This window comes from Ahaetulla prasina, chromosome 4, assembly GCF_028640845.1.
Source record: "Ahaetulla prasina isolate Xishuangbanna chromosome 4, ASM2864084v1, whole genome shotgun sequence".
Taxonomy (NCBI): domain Eukaryota; kingdom Metazoa; phylum Chordata; class Lepidosauria; order Squamata; family Colubridae; genus Ahaetulla; species Ahaetulla prasina.
The window spans coordinates 76,953,268-76,968,562 of NC_080542.1; the positions used below are offsets into that span (position 1 = coordinate 76,953,268).

The following is a 15,295-nucleotide window of genomic DNA, read 5'->3' on the forward strand; positions in this document are numbered from 1 at the left end:
GGCACCCATCACTAGTACCCATGCAGAAGCCACAGCCTGGGCCAGCTCCTCTGCAGGGTCCAGCTACAGCTACAGTCATCACCAGAGCAGAAAGTGCACCCCCAGAGCGGCCACTGCCCTTGCTGCATGGCATTCCCTAGCAACTGGCGGGTGGCTACGCAGACTCCCCATGTGGGGCTGCAGCTCCCTTCACCCTTCGCTGCCTCTCTGCCCCAGATGCCCGCAAAGCGAAAAAGGGCGCCCTGCTGGAGGGCTCCCACTATGTTCTAGGACAACTGGCCAGAAGACTTGGCAGCAGGGGGCTGGCCCGACCGGCCTTTTCTCCGCTTCCAGCAGTTTCCAGCTGGGGTTTGGAAGCCACAGAGGCAGAGTTTGGGAGAGAGAAAGAAAGACTTCTGCTGCTTCTGCTTTTGGCTTCACACACGGAAAGCAGCAGAAGCAGCAGAAGTCTTTCTTTCTTTCCCCCAAATTCTGCCTCTGTGACTTCCAAACCCCAGCCACAATAGTGGCCACTCTGGGAGTGCGCTTCCCTCTCTATGGTGACAGTTGCCAGAGGCCTTCCCTTCCCCCTGCTCCTCTCTGCTCCAATTGCCCTGCGATCCCCCTACCGACCAAAGTGCCCGCCAGTGACCCTGGAAAGCACCTCTGCCTCAGGAGTCACCAGATGGGACGGCATCCAGGCCAGACTCCTCCTGGGGAGGGGAGTCTTGCGGGACTCTTGCCCTTCCTCCCTTCCTCCCTTCCTCCCTTCCTCCCACAGACCCTGCTTACTGTTCCCAAGCGCCCAACAGTGAGACATCAGGCAGCTGCAACAGATGCTGCTCGGCTGACCTGGCCACGACCAGTGCTCTCTGCCTGTGGTTAAGCTTGGCCTGCAGGGGGCTGGCCAGGGCCTCCGCAGGCAGTGATGGCAGCAGCAGCAACACCCGCAGTGCCTCAGCCATCCCTGCCAAGAGCCCTGTGCCTAGCTGTGGGAACACACCTGACATCTGACCCCGCACCCCACCATGCACCCAACGGCCCAACCCCACCGGAAACACATGCGCCGACTTCCACCCGCTGCTCATGGAGGCCTCTCTGCCACCAGCCACCCTGCCAAGGAAGCCCCAGGTCGGCAATGCTCGCACTGGGGCTGCTGTAGTGGGCATTCAGTATCACGGGCTATGTAGATGTGGCACCTAGGCACGGGGGCGTGAGCAGGTGGGCCGCAGCCATAGCACATGAGAAGAAGTGGCCACTCGAGGTCTACAGTCGGTGCTGTGGGCGGCGGGGAGGCGAAGGAGTTCCGCCCCACTCAGCCCGTGAGCCTCTCTTTGTCCCACGCACCCCCTCCCAGGGCAGCCACATCCCTTCACTAACCTGCTTTCCAGATCCATTCTCCGCTGCATGTTCAGGACAAGAAATCTGTTGGACTATGGTAAAAAAAAAACGTACCTACCAAAAATCTCACAATGTTGGAAGGTTTTTTTTTACCATAGTACCACAGACTACTTTTCTTGCCTGGCACGTGGCGGTGGAGAATGGAGCTAGAAAGCAGGTTAGTGAAAATATGTGGCTGCTTTTGGAGGGTTGGGGGGGAGGGACCTGTGTGTTTGTGAGACAGAGAGAACATTGCTGCCAGCCCTGGATAACTCTCCGAGCTTGGATCGGATCTCTCTCTCCCTCTCTCTCTCCCTTTCTCTCTCTCTCTCTCTTTCTCTCTCTCTCTCTCACACACACACGCACCGTTCATTCTTTGGGATTGCAGCACAGACGTCCCTCCCAGGATTGCAAGGCTGAAGGCTTCAGATGGAGTATTTTGGGGATGTGCGTCTGTGCTGCAATTCCAAGTAAAGAACAATTGGCAGAAAAAGGAGGTGGAGGCCAGCAGCTGGGGGAGGTGCTCTGGAGATCTGGCCTGAGTTGCATAGCCCTTGCTGGCTCAGCTGATCAGCAGGCAGCAATTAAGGGGCTGAACCTCCAGGAGGTGACTGGGGATGGGAAGGGCTGCCTCCTATGCTGGCCATGCCCATCCCTTCACTAGGGCTTATTTTCAGGGGAAAATATTTAGGCCCACCCCAAAAATCAGGCTTGGCCTTATTTTTGGGACATGTTGTATTTTTGGGGAAACATGGTAAAAGTCTCATCTAAATGCCACACAACTTTGCTGAGCACAGAAAACTTAGCTTTTGCATAATTTTGCTTTACCTGATACCATAGAACAGGGGTGTCAAATTCAAGGCCCACAGGCCAGATACGTTACATGCTGCCCACAACCATCCCTGGCTTAGTGAAGGGGGGAAAAGTTGTAATACGTGACGTCTTAAAATGTCATCGCGGATTTGACACCTCTGCCATAGGCTCTATAAATAAAAACATATATTTACCTTAACAGTTTGATAGCATTTGCAAAAGGGGTTCCTATCAAGCTGATAAAAATCCATCACTAATTTATAATGCATTGTTATATGGATGGATGATCCAAGATATCACATCAAATACCTGTACAATTAGCACAGGGGCCCCCCAAGGCTGTGTGCTCTCCCCACTTCTCTTCTCTCTGTATACCAATGACTGCATCTCCAACGATCCATCTGTTAAGCTACTGAAGTTCGCAGATGACACAACAGTGATTGGTCTCATTCGAGACAATGACGAATCCGAATATAGACAAGAGGTCGAACGACTAGCCTTGTGGTGCAACCAAAACAATCTGGAACTGAACACGCTCAAAACCGTAGAAATGGTGGTAGACTTTAGGAGAAACCCTTCCATACTTCCACCTCTCACAATACTTGACAACACAGTATCAACAGTAGAAACCTTCAAATTTCTGGGTTCTATCATATCGCAAGATCTCAAATGGACAGCTAACATCAAAAACATCATTAAAAAAGGACAACAAAGAATGTTCTTTCTGCGCCAACTCAGTAAGCTCAAACTGCCCAAGGAGCTGCTGATTCAGTTCTACAGAGGAATTATTGAGTCTGTCATTTGCACCTCTATAACTGTCTGGTTCGGTTCTGCAACCCAACAAGAAAAACACAGACTTCAGAGGATAATTAGAACTGCAGAAAAAATAATTGCTACCAACCTGCCTTCCATTGAGGACCTGTATACTGCACGAATCAAGAAGAGGGCCGTGAAAATATTTGCAGATCCCTCGCATCCTGGACATAAACTGTTTCAACTCCTACTCTCAAAACGACGCTATAGAGCACTGCACACCAGAACAACTAGACACAAGAACAGTTTTTTCCCGAAGGCCATCACTCTGCTAAACAAATAATTCCCTCAACACTGTCAGACTATTTACTGAATCTGCACTACTATTAATCGTTTCATAGTTCCCATCACCAATCTCTTTCCACTTATGACTGTATGACTATAACTTGTTGCTGGCAATCCTTATGATTTATATTGATATATTGACCATCAATTGTGTTGTAAATGTTGTACCTTGATGAACGTATCTTTTCTTTTATGTACACTGAGAGCATATGCACCAAGACAAATTCCTTGTGTGTCCAATCACACTTGGCCAATAAAATTCTATTCTATTCTATTCTATTCTATTCTATTCTATTCTATTCTATTCTATTCTATTCTATTCTATTCTATTCTATTCTTAAAATGTTCTCAACTCAGAAAATTGCAGCATGAAGAAAGAAACAGGATCAATTGAGAAAACTCTTGCCTTGAAAACATTATGCTAATGAGCAATCTGAATAAGGCTTAGAAAGAACACTGTGGGGTACTCTTTATTACATTTATTAAAAAGTAACACATGTACTTGTTGACAGCGCTGGGTTTCAGGATTTAGTGACTGTGGGCTGGAAAACAAATTTCCTGACATTTTTGCCAGAAACTGTGGTTGGTATATTCAGATCCAAAGTGATATGCTATACTGCTGCTGAAACTGTCAGCCAAAGTTGCTGACAAAATGTTGGGAAATCTGTTCTCCAGACCATGGTCAGTAAATCCTAAAGCCCAACACCCCCAAACACTATTATCTGTGAAAGCTGATTGTAGTGAAATGTATTTTTGCTTGAGGGTTACTCACCTTTTTACCAGAAGCCTGAAAGATTTTGATCAAAGAGCCAGAATTCCTATCTGTGCGGAATATGTATACCTATGAAGTTAAAAAAAAGTTTTATCTCCAATATAATTAGATCAACTGATATAATTCATGCATATCAATGTGCCTATCATGCAATATTTTTTGAGTAAGCAGTGTTATATAAAATGTTAAAAAGCCAAACATGAATAAGATTTAAGAATTTAGAGATAGATAGATAGATAGATAGATAGATAGATAGATAGATAGATAGATAGATGGATGGATGGATGGATGGATGGATGGATGGATGGATGGATGGATGGATGGATGGATGGATGGATGGATGGATGCAATAAAGCTAAAACAAGTTACACCAAAACATTCATATAGCACTCCATACTATTTTATCTTTACAAACCATCATTCTTTCCACCACTGCTTCATACATTGCCTTTTATTCTTAAGTGTTTTTTTTCTTTTTTTGATGAACTCTATCCAACCACAATTGTCTCAAGCCTCCTCTTTCAGTTCTCAACAAATGAACCAGCAAACATGTGGAAAACTCTTAAAAATATCACCGGCTATGGCAAACCTCTTTCCCAGGCTGAAGGAAATCAACAACTGACAGATGACCTGAACATGTTTTATTGCAGGTTTGAAAGGAAACTACAGCCACTTATCTCCACAACCCCCATCTCAGACACACCAACAACAGCCAAGCCTCCTACAACTGACCCCATCCCATTAGGTTCACAACCCCTAGTGATCACAGAAAAGAAAGTGCAAGACTTGTTTTACAGACAAAAGCCAGGAAAAGCTCCAAGCCCAGACAAGATAACTCCTTCTTGCTTAAAAGTCTGTGCTGACCAATTGGCCCCCATCTTCATTCATATCTTCAATAAATCACTAGAGATATGCTATGTTCCTTCTTGCTTCAAACTCTCTACTATCATCTCAGTGCCAAAGAAGCCCACCATTAAGGAACTGAATGACTACAGACCAGTTGCTCTAACATCTGTAGTCATGAAAACCTTTGAAAGGCTAGTGCTGTCCCACTTGAAAACCATCACGAATCCACTGATGCACTCCTTGCAATTTGCATACCGAGCAAATAGGTCAACAGATGATGCTGTTAATATGGCTCTGCACTACATCCTACAACATCTTGAATCTTCAAATACAAGGGTCCTTTTGTAGACTTTAGTTCAGCATTCAATACCATCATTTTCAGACACTCTTCTAACTAAGCTAAGCCAGCTATAGGTACCTGAACACACTTGTAAGTGGATAATAAGCTTCCTAACAAACAGGAAGCAGCAGGTGAAGCTAAGCAGAATCACATCAGATACCTGTACAATTAGCATCTGTACAAGACTGTGTGCTCTCCCCACTTCTCTTCTCTCTATATACCAATGACTGCATCTTTAACGATCCATCTGTTAAACTACTGAAGTTCGCAGATGACACAACAGTGATCGGTCTCATTCGAGACAATGATGAAGCCGCATACAGACGGGAGGTTGAATGACTAGCGACATGGTGTGATCGGAACAATCTGGAACTGAACACACTCAAAACCGTACAAATGATGGTGGAATTTAGGAGAAACCCTTCCATACTTCCACCTCGCACAATACTAGATAACACAGTATCAACAGTAAAAACCTTCAAATTTCTAGGTTCTACCATATCGCAAGATCTAAAATGGACAGCTAACTTCAAAAACTTCATCAAAAAAGCACAACAAAAAATGTTCTTTCTGCACCAACTCAGAAAGCTCAAACTACCCAAGAAACTGCTGATACAGTTCTACAGAGGAATTACTGATTCTGTCACCTGCACCTCTATAACTGTCTGGTTGGTTCTGCAATCCAACAAGACAGACACAAACTTCAGAGGATAATTAGAACTGCAGAAAAAATAATTGCTACCAACCTGCCTTCCACTGAGGACCTATATACTGCACAAATAAAAAAAAAAGAGGGCTGTGAAAATACTTACAGATACCTCACATCCTGGACATAAACTGTTTCAACTCCTACCCTCAAAACGATGCTATAGAGCACTGCACACCAGAACAACTAGACACAAGAACAGTTTTTTCCCAAACACCATTGCTCTGCTAAACAAATAATTCCCTCAACACTGTCAAACTATTTACTAAATCTGCACTACTATTAATCTTCTCATCGTTCCCGTCACCCATCTCCTTCCACTTATAACTATAACTTTGTTGCTTGTATCATTACAATTTATACTGTAATTGATTGTTTCCTGATTGCTTAATTGTAGCCTATGACTATCATTAAGTGTTGTATCATTAAGTGTTAAATTTGTACCCTATGACTATCATTAAGTGTTGTAAATGTTGTACTTTGATGAAGGTATCTTTTCTTTTATGTACACTGAGAGCATATGCACCAAGACAAATTCCTTGTGTGTCCAATCACACTTGGCCAGTAAAAAATTATATTCTGTTCTGTTCCGTTCTGTTCTGTTCTGTTCTATTCTATTCACTTTTTTAAAAATATAATTTTTGGGAATTCAATCTCAGTGAACTTCTTTTTTGTTCACTCATTTTACTACTTAATCCACATTCATTCAGCCTTCATTCATTTTTGACTCTATATTATCTTGCTTAAATACATCCTTTTGAGTATATTCAATTTGATTTTTTTTTCCTGATATATTTCACTTTCACTTTCATACATGAAAATAGCAACACCATTTTATTCACAGCCATTTTTGTCTATCTCACCATTCATTTTTTGCAGTAGTCCATCCACAGCTTACTACATAATGTCATTTTACCAGATATAAATTCTTAAATTCTTAAATTCTCTCTCTAGTTTCTCATTTTCAACATAAATGAATTGTTCTACCTCCTCTAGTTTAATATTGATATGCTATTTTCATTCATTCACTTAGTTTTTTCCTGACAAACACAACTACTTTGATATTTGATGCTTTACTTTTCATATCATTTTCCTCGCTGCATCATACAATATAATATTTGCTGAATATCATTCAAGATTATGGTTAAAAACAAGGCATCATGATCCAATCTGATTCAGTTCTAATGTCATCACAATCATGCATTACACATTTATTCATAAATATTCTGAACAAAGAAGATGTCATGCTTGTTGCACTACCTGTTCAGTATGGAACAGTGGATTTCATGGCTTCCCTACATACAAAGAAAGGATACTTTTAAAGTTTCTTTATCAACATTTATTCAGAGGAGATAGCACAAAATTATTGAATTAGCAATCAGATTATTTTTCCCATTTATAATTCAATTTATGTCTCAGCTTTCTAAAATAGAGATATCCTAAACTGGATGTTTTCTATTCATGGTTCCTATTAGAAATGAAGAGGATGTTCTCCTAACTGATAACAGAGGAATGCCCAACTAGTTAGAATCCAAAGTTCCCTACAGTGGCTTAAACATGCATTAATAGCTAAATCAGTCATTAAGTATTATATTTATTTCCATAGCTGTCTTTTCCATCATATATTGCTCTTATTAAACAATCTATTTTAATTCTATTATGTTTGAACAAAATATTTCATATACCCAACTTATTCATTTTATTATCCATTTATTTCTCTGAGAAAAAGGGTATATATCTATATCTATATAATGTATTTATTCACATAAAATGTAATTATATATTTATATGTTTACAGTATATATTTATATCAATGGTGGGTTGCTACTGGTTCACATCGGTTTAGGAGGACCGGTAGCAGTAATTTCAGCTAGTTCGGAGAACCATTAGTAATTGCTGGCTGGCCACATCCCTGAACTGGTTCCACTCGTTCACCCCAGCCACTCGCTCGCCCTGCCCCCCTCCACCCAATCACTCCTCACTTCTACTGTGTGGGTCCTCACTTGCAGCTTGCCCGCCTGAAGTATTGCATGCCAACTGAGCAGCCCTGAACTGCCTGCCAGATAAGCCTGTGAGTCTCAGCCTACCTAGCTGCCCCTGCCCTCCCATCCCATCCTGCCTCCCCTATTCCCTTCCCTGCAGCCTGTAGCCCTGCCATGCTTCCCTGCCTTCCATGCTGCCATCCCAGTGGCCAGCTTGCCACCCACCCCAACCCGCTTCTCTTTCACCTTTAACGTGCCCTGCTTTCCTCCCCAAACCTTGGAAGGCAGCATCCTCCATGCTGCAAAACCCTCAAAGCAGCTGTAGGAGAGGGGGGGAAAGCCGCGGCCTCTGAAGCCTTTCGAATGAGGCCTCTGTGTGTGTGTGTTTGGCGGCGCTGAATGGAGCCTGCTTGGTAACTACGCTGGTGCGATCGGCTTCTTGCCTTCTGCCGCCGCCGCCAACTCTGCCATCCCAAGTCAGCCACCCTCATTGGAAACACGGAGAAACACTCATGGAAGAAACTGCCTTTTCCTCTCCAACTTCTGTTGGCAGAGAGAAGGAAGAGGCAGAGGTGGCCTTCCAAGGTTTGGTGAGGGAAGCGGGGTGCATTAAAAGTAAAAGGGAAACAGGATGGGGTGGGATTTGTTCCCCCCCTCGCGATCCTCTTCCAAGCACAGATGGTTCCTCCTTTAATATCTGGTCCTGCGCTTAATCTGGCCAGACAGCGCCCCCTGTGCCCTCCCGCCTGTCCTTCCTTCTCCTGACAGGTCTGGTGATTTGTCGTGGGAGCCCTTAGCACACTTGCTCCCTTCCTGAAGTTATCTGCTGCACTTGTGTGCTGTGGGGGCTGGGTGGTTTTCTGGATTGTGCCACCCTGAGAGAGGGCCTTCTGATGTTTCATAAATGTATTGGGGGGTAGCGATGGTGATGGGTGGTTTGGAGAACTGGTAACAAAAATCCCTGGGGGCCCCCTGGCATGCTCAGCTGAGCCACATGATCATTAGTTTTTTTATTTTACTTTTAAAAGCATTTTTTCTTTGGCCAAAAATGCTTTTAAAAGAAAAAAAAAGCCTCTGATGATCGTGCAACTCAGCTGGGATCATCAGAACCTTTTAAAAGCATTTTTTCTACAACCTCTTCAGTGGAAGAGATTGTAAAAAAAATGCTTTTAAAGGGTTTTGGCAATCAGGCAACTCAGCTGGGATCATCAGAACCCTTTAAAAACATTAGAAGAAGGTGTGTGTAATATTCTAAATATACAGTTATAGTTAAATGTGTGGCAGAAAATGGACTCTGGGTGTATTTTTCCAAATGTAGTCAGTGAGGTTGAATGTGTATAGTTTTAGAAGAGGGGTGTGTGTGTGTGTGTGTGTGTGTGTGTGTGTGTTTGTGTGTGCGCATGTAGATAATGTATCTTTTTGTGTGTCTATACACACTATACTATGTAATATGTATGTACACATATGGCATATATACATAGGATTAAATAGTATATTTTGGATGTTCAGTAGTAGTAAATAAATAAACAGGGAAATTGTATCTCATTGAGACCTTTGAGGCGAGAAGAGGCCAGGCACCCTAACCCTAACTTTTGATGTGAGTGACATCAAGTTGGCCACACCCACCCAGCCACATGGTCACCAAGCCACGCCCACCAAATAAGCCACGCTCACAGAACCGGTAGTTCTCTAGGAGCAATGTTCCTAGAAGCACAAAGCTGAAAACACCAGCCTGAAGATGACAAATAAGACTTTGTCGAAACGTCGCCAAGACACTTCAAATTTTATGCGGGAGAAAACCCGAATAACCAAAGACCTACATACAAACACCCGCGAAAACCTCAGAAAACAAATTATATACAGCACAGATCAACCCCGTAGCCAAGACACTCATCTCCAGAACAAAACGCTTAACTGACGAACAACACCTAAAAACCGAACTACACACTCTCACAAACGTACTAACATCCAATGGATTCCAGAGAAATAAGATTACCAAACTAGTCCAAAAAGAACCCCCCACTAAAATCCAAGACAGAGAAGAAAACGGCACAGTCCTCCTCCCATATATAAAAGGCACCACAGACAGAATCAGCAAGATCCTCCACAAACACAACATCAAGACAGCATTCTGCACAAACCGAAAAATATCCACCATCTTAAGAAACCCCAAAGACAAAATTGAGTTAGAAAATCAAGGAGTATTTGAAATCCCATGCACCGCCTGCCCCACCACATACATTGGAAAAACCAACAGAAGAAAAAGTGCACGCATTGAAGAACACAAGAACTCAATCAAAAAAGAGGAACCAACTTCTTCCCTGGTCCAACACCTTAAAGCCACAGGATACGATATTGACTTTAAAAAGACCAGAACTATCGCCAAAACTGAACACTTTAACAACAGAATAATCAGAGAAGCCATCGAGATAGAAAAACGCCCACACACCATGAACAAACGAGATGATACCTCCCACCTACCACCCATTTGGAAACCCGCCCTTATTGACAAACAAGTCCCTAACATGAGGAATGACACCAGACCCACACTCACGAGGTCCACACAGGATGTCACCACCACACATCCACCCAGAAAGCAGACCCAAATCCACGCTAATCATGAAGCACGACCAAGGACCAGAAGCCAGACTGCAACTGCAACATTAGCCATTTCAAGCCCCTCCAATCCTTACATGCAGCAGACACCCACCATGAAGATGTAGCACGACCAAGAACACGAAGCCAAACAACAGCAATGCAGCTCACCAGCTCAAATCCCCCTGCAACTCAGACTAATCTGAGCACAATCAAGCCCCCACCCAAACAGGACACACCCCCATCCAATCAGAGCACAAAAAAATACCCCATCCAATCAGAGCACAGCCAAGCTCCCACCCAATCAGTTCAAACCCCCACTAGCAGTTAAAAAGGAAGAAACAGCTGCAATCACACATTGCTCCCAGAAGCTGAAGCCTGAAGATGACGAATGAGACTTCGTCGAAACGTCGCCAAGACACTTTCATTCAGGCTATAGTCTCATTTTTAGTTTCACAGTTATATGTTGTCTACTTTTCCTCAATTCATTTGTATTCTTTACAATTTACTCCTCTTATGTACCACAGTCTTCCAAATTACCACTAACAGATAGGCCCACATATATTAACCTCTCACACCCATCATGACACTGGTTAATTAAAGCTTTCACAAAATGTATTTTAGTAAGATGGAGAAGGTTTAGATTAAGTTACTTGGCTCGGTCATTTTCATGCGCCATGCAGCATACCCTATTAATAGTAAGCACAATCTAATTTTATCACAGGCACAATCACATTATTTTATGTAAATTGGAATTCTCATCAAGAGACTATCTTCCAAGCTAGGGCATTCTTTTTCACATTCCATCAACAAGGAGGTATCTGCAGTGCACTGATACTCACTCAGGATACTAATTACAAAAGTGGGATGTATTTAAAGACTAATAATATACTAAACACATTGCATGACTAAGTTTATACACAAGGAGACTTTCTGGTGTAAATATTGATAATAATTATTTGTCATATATAAAATATTTTCCCCTAGAAAGCTTTAGTGCCTGAAATATTGTGCTGGTTTATAGTTTTAATTGTTAAAAGTACAAACTAAAAATTACAATTTAAAAACGATGATTCAAATTTCATCGTAGTCAAACTAGGTGGATTTAGGTAGCTATCATCCTTCATTCCAAATATTTGAGGATAGTAACAGCAATCTACTTTACAGGGTTAATGGGTAACCTGTGTTCAAAAAGTAATGATCTTATGCATGGCATATATGAGATGTCCACTCAGCAGCAGTTGGGCTGTTTGTAAGGCAGAACTTCATATACTGGCCTACAATTCAGTACTTGCTCTTGACCTACAAGTTATGGTATAGAGCCTCACAACTATCTTGCTTAATGTGGTAGAGCAGCAATTAAACAGTTAGGCTCCATACCTAGCTGATACAGCATTCCTATCCTGGATCATATATTACAGTGCTCCATATTAAAGATCACATTCCTTCCTAGACTTGGGGAAATATGTGGCTATACAAAGCTATAACATAGTTTGTTTTTGGCTCTGGGTGATGTAGAAATGGAGATCCATGAATATGCCACAGTACAGCAGAAAAATCATTTAGAAAGCAAGGTTTGTGGTTAGCTTCCTGATTTCAACTGTGTATTTAATGAGATGTAAAAACATGGGCTTGTTTGTGGTTTTCCAGTTTACTTCTGGTACCTTTCTGCCCTGTCTATCTAATCCAAGAGAGCATTAGACAATGGCAGTCAAAAAAGGTAGCGAAAAAACCCCAAGATCTAACCACTTTACTTTTATGCTTTGCTTATCTGCAAAAGTGATTCTGATTCATTTTAGGCTTGTTAAAAATGATTAAAATAAATTAGAGGTTAAATGCAGTCTTTGCACAACTATACAGATCGTATATTGTAGCAATTTTTATACTTCAACTCACTCTAAAGGATGGAAATCTATAGCTTATTAGGACATCCTAATCAGGAACATGGAAGTTCCTGATTAAAAAATAAATTCTGCTATAGTCTATGAAAAACTACTGCTAATTTGAATAAAAAATATTGAAGTGGTTAATACAAAGATTTTCTGAATCTTTGATCTTGATTACTGCCAAGTATTCATAGAAAATGATTATATACATGGTAGTCACAGCTTGAATTTAAAATGAATTGCGATTTTTAAAAAGGAATGTTTCTTTATCTGCTGCTGCTAGGAAATGGGTAAGGAGAGTCTCAGAGTACGACCACAAGACAAGGGAAGACTTGAACAAACTAGATATTGTTAATTATCCTCCTTCTGTTACTGGCAATGAAATATTTTCAGGAATGTTCTTCAAACTGCTGCAGTCCCACCTTTTGTCCATTTTCTCTTGGACAAACTATGAGCTGAAGTTTGATCAACAGCCAAACCTTTCCAATGCCTCCATCCTGGGGAGCTCCTCCAACGACGTCCGTAGTCATCAGTTGCGAGAAGTGACCTGCTGCCACCGCATATCCTGAGCGGGGCATTTTTAGGGTGGACAAGCAGAAAAAAAAAATGACCAAAAATATTAGCCAAAAAAAAAAAAAAAAAAGGAAATGGGGCCAAGGCTTAGGTCATTTATTGGGATAAAGCATTTTTCCCTTCTCTCAGAGTGGAAGTTAAACTCAAGCAAAACACTTTCAAATTCTGTAAGAGTCTTACTTTTCTGGAACAGAAAACTCACTGTTCCAGGTTTGAAATAACAAGCAAGTTTCACCTAACAATAAGGTGGTAAAGATGTAAGCAGGAGACACATAAGAACAATAATTTAAGTCAGAAAAGGTATCAGAACAGTTAATAGCTATCATTGAACAAATTAAGAGCAAGGCAATAAAAGGGAAGAAGAGTACTAGAACTGAAAAGCAGACAGTTTTTCAGGTGTAAAACAGTTAATTTCTACCACATTATTGATTGAATTGAATATTGCAAATAGCAGATGTTAGAAAAACAAGCAAAATATGGAATACATGGATAAATAAAGTTTTTCTTCAATTCCCAAAATACTGCAATCCATGCTCCTCAAATAAAAATGGATTATGAGATATTAAACTCAATTAAAAAGAAATTATTCACATAGATCTAAGTGGAACAGCATAACTCACCACAAAATATAGTGAGTTAGAAACTTGGTTGACTTTACTCAGTCATTGAACAAGTTCATGGAGGTCAATGCTGTGACCTGATTCACAAAATAAAGCTACATGGGAATCCATGTAGCTACAGCTTAAATTGTAACAAAGGTACAGGATTTTAATCACATTGTACTTTCTGTGTAAGCAATGGTCCTTCTGATTTCTATTGCTGTATGTGGAAAGAAACTGTTTATTTGTGCAACTTTCCCCAAATCAAGTAGAAATTTGTGTATCACCGTATCAGTAAATTGCAACTATTTGTAATAGTGACATGTTAAAAGGTTTACATATTTCTCAGTGAAAACATAGGAAATATAAAGTATAATAGTATGTGGAAAAAGGAAATGAACCCAACAAGTCAACTTGGATTTAAACAAAATTTAAAAAATGTAACTGAAAGAGGCAAAAAATTTATTTGAAAGGTCAATAATATGATTTTATTTGCCTCTCTAAAATGACACACTATGAGACAGGAACACTCTTTAATGTTCAACTCCTTTTTCTTATAAAACCATTATACTTGAAAGGCCCCTTGCTCCCTTTATACTGTGAATTACAGGCCTTTTACCTGCATTACAAATATTAATTTTCATATTTTTTTCAAAGAGAAAACAACAAACCCCTATGTTTTTTTCTAATCAAAGAAACAAGCAAGCAATAATCAACTGAAGAAAAGAGATCCACCATTTTTCTTTAAAGTACTGATGAGGACTTAACACACAAATAGTTAGCAATTAACATTTCTCCTGTGATACTGAGTGCATTTGTAAATAGATGTTTCTAAGCCTTCTAATAAATAATGCTTACATTCCCCTATTCAATAAATCACTGAAAAAGGACTTCTTTAAGTCAGGAATATTTATTCATTTTCCAAACATGTAATAATGATTTTAACAAAGGCCATAGGTTAAGACCAAGATCACATATATATTCTATAAATGACTTACCATCAATCTTAGCTTCCCTTTGGGATTGGCAGTTGTCTAATGGTACTATGTTTAGTCCTCACCGCAAATGGGGACTGCAGCCAAGAAATTAAAAGACGCTTGCTCCTGGGGAGGAAAGCTATGGCAAATCTAGACAGCATACTAAAAAGCAGGGACATCACCTTGCCAACAAAAGTGCATAGAGTCAAGGCTGTGGTTTTCCCAGTTGCAATGTATGGCTGTGAAAGTTGGACCATAAGGAAGGCTGCGCGCCAAAGAATTGAGGCCTTTGAACGCTGGTGCTGGAGAAGACTCCTGCGAGTCCCTTGGACTGCAAGATGATCAAACCAGTCAGTCCTAGAGGAGTTCAACCCTGACTGCTCTTTACAAGGCCACATCCTGAAGATGAAACTCAAATACTTTGGCCACCTAATAAGAAGGAAGAACTCACTAGAGAAGAGCTTAATGCTGAGAAAGACTGAGGGTAAAAGAAGAAAGGGATAACAGAGAATGAGGTAGCTGGATGGCATCACTGAAGCAGGTGTGATCTTAAATAGGCTCCAGATGATGGTAGAGGACAGGAAGGCCTGGAGGAACATTGTCAATGGGGTCGCAATGGGTCAGACACAACTTCACAACTAACAACAAGGCTACTAAGATTTTTTTGACAGAGACTGTTAAAGCAACTACAAAATCCTTCAATCCAGAAGAAGTTGGTTTTTTTTAATGTGCACATGCAACACTGTAGT

The 15,295-nt window shown here is 41.3% G+C and overlaps 1 protein-coding gene across 15 annotated transcripts in view; it reads right to left on the bottom strand.

Moving 5' to 3' along the window:
• Nucleotides 1-15,295, bottom strand: part of ITGA9 (integrin subunit alpha 9) — a 762,385-nt gene that overhangs the window by 676,497 nt on the left and 70,593 nt on the right. For 11 of the 15 annotated variants that reach the window (XM_058183141.1, XM_058183147.1, XM_058183140.1 and 8 more), the window contains exons 7-8: nucleotides 12,820-12,962; nucleotides 4,043-4,111 (exon numbers count right to left, since the gene is read on the bottom strand). In XM_058183141.1, coding sequence (XP_058039124.1) covers nucleotides 4,043-4,111; nucleotides 12,820-12,962 — 212 coding nt within the window. The remainder of the gene's footprint in view (nucleotides 1-4,042; nucleotides 4,112-12,819; nucleotides 12,963-15,295) is intronic. The other 4 variants (XM_058183148.1, XM_058183143.1, XM_058183139.1 and 1 more) reach the window with 2 other exon arrangements.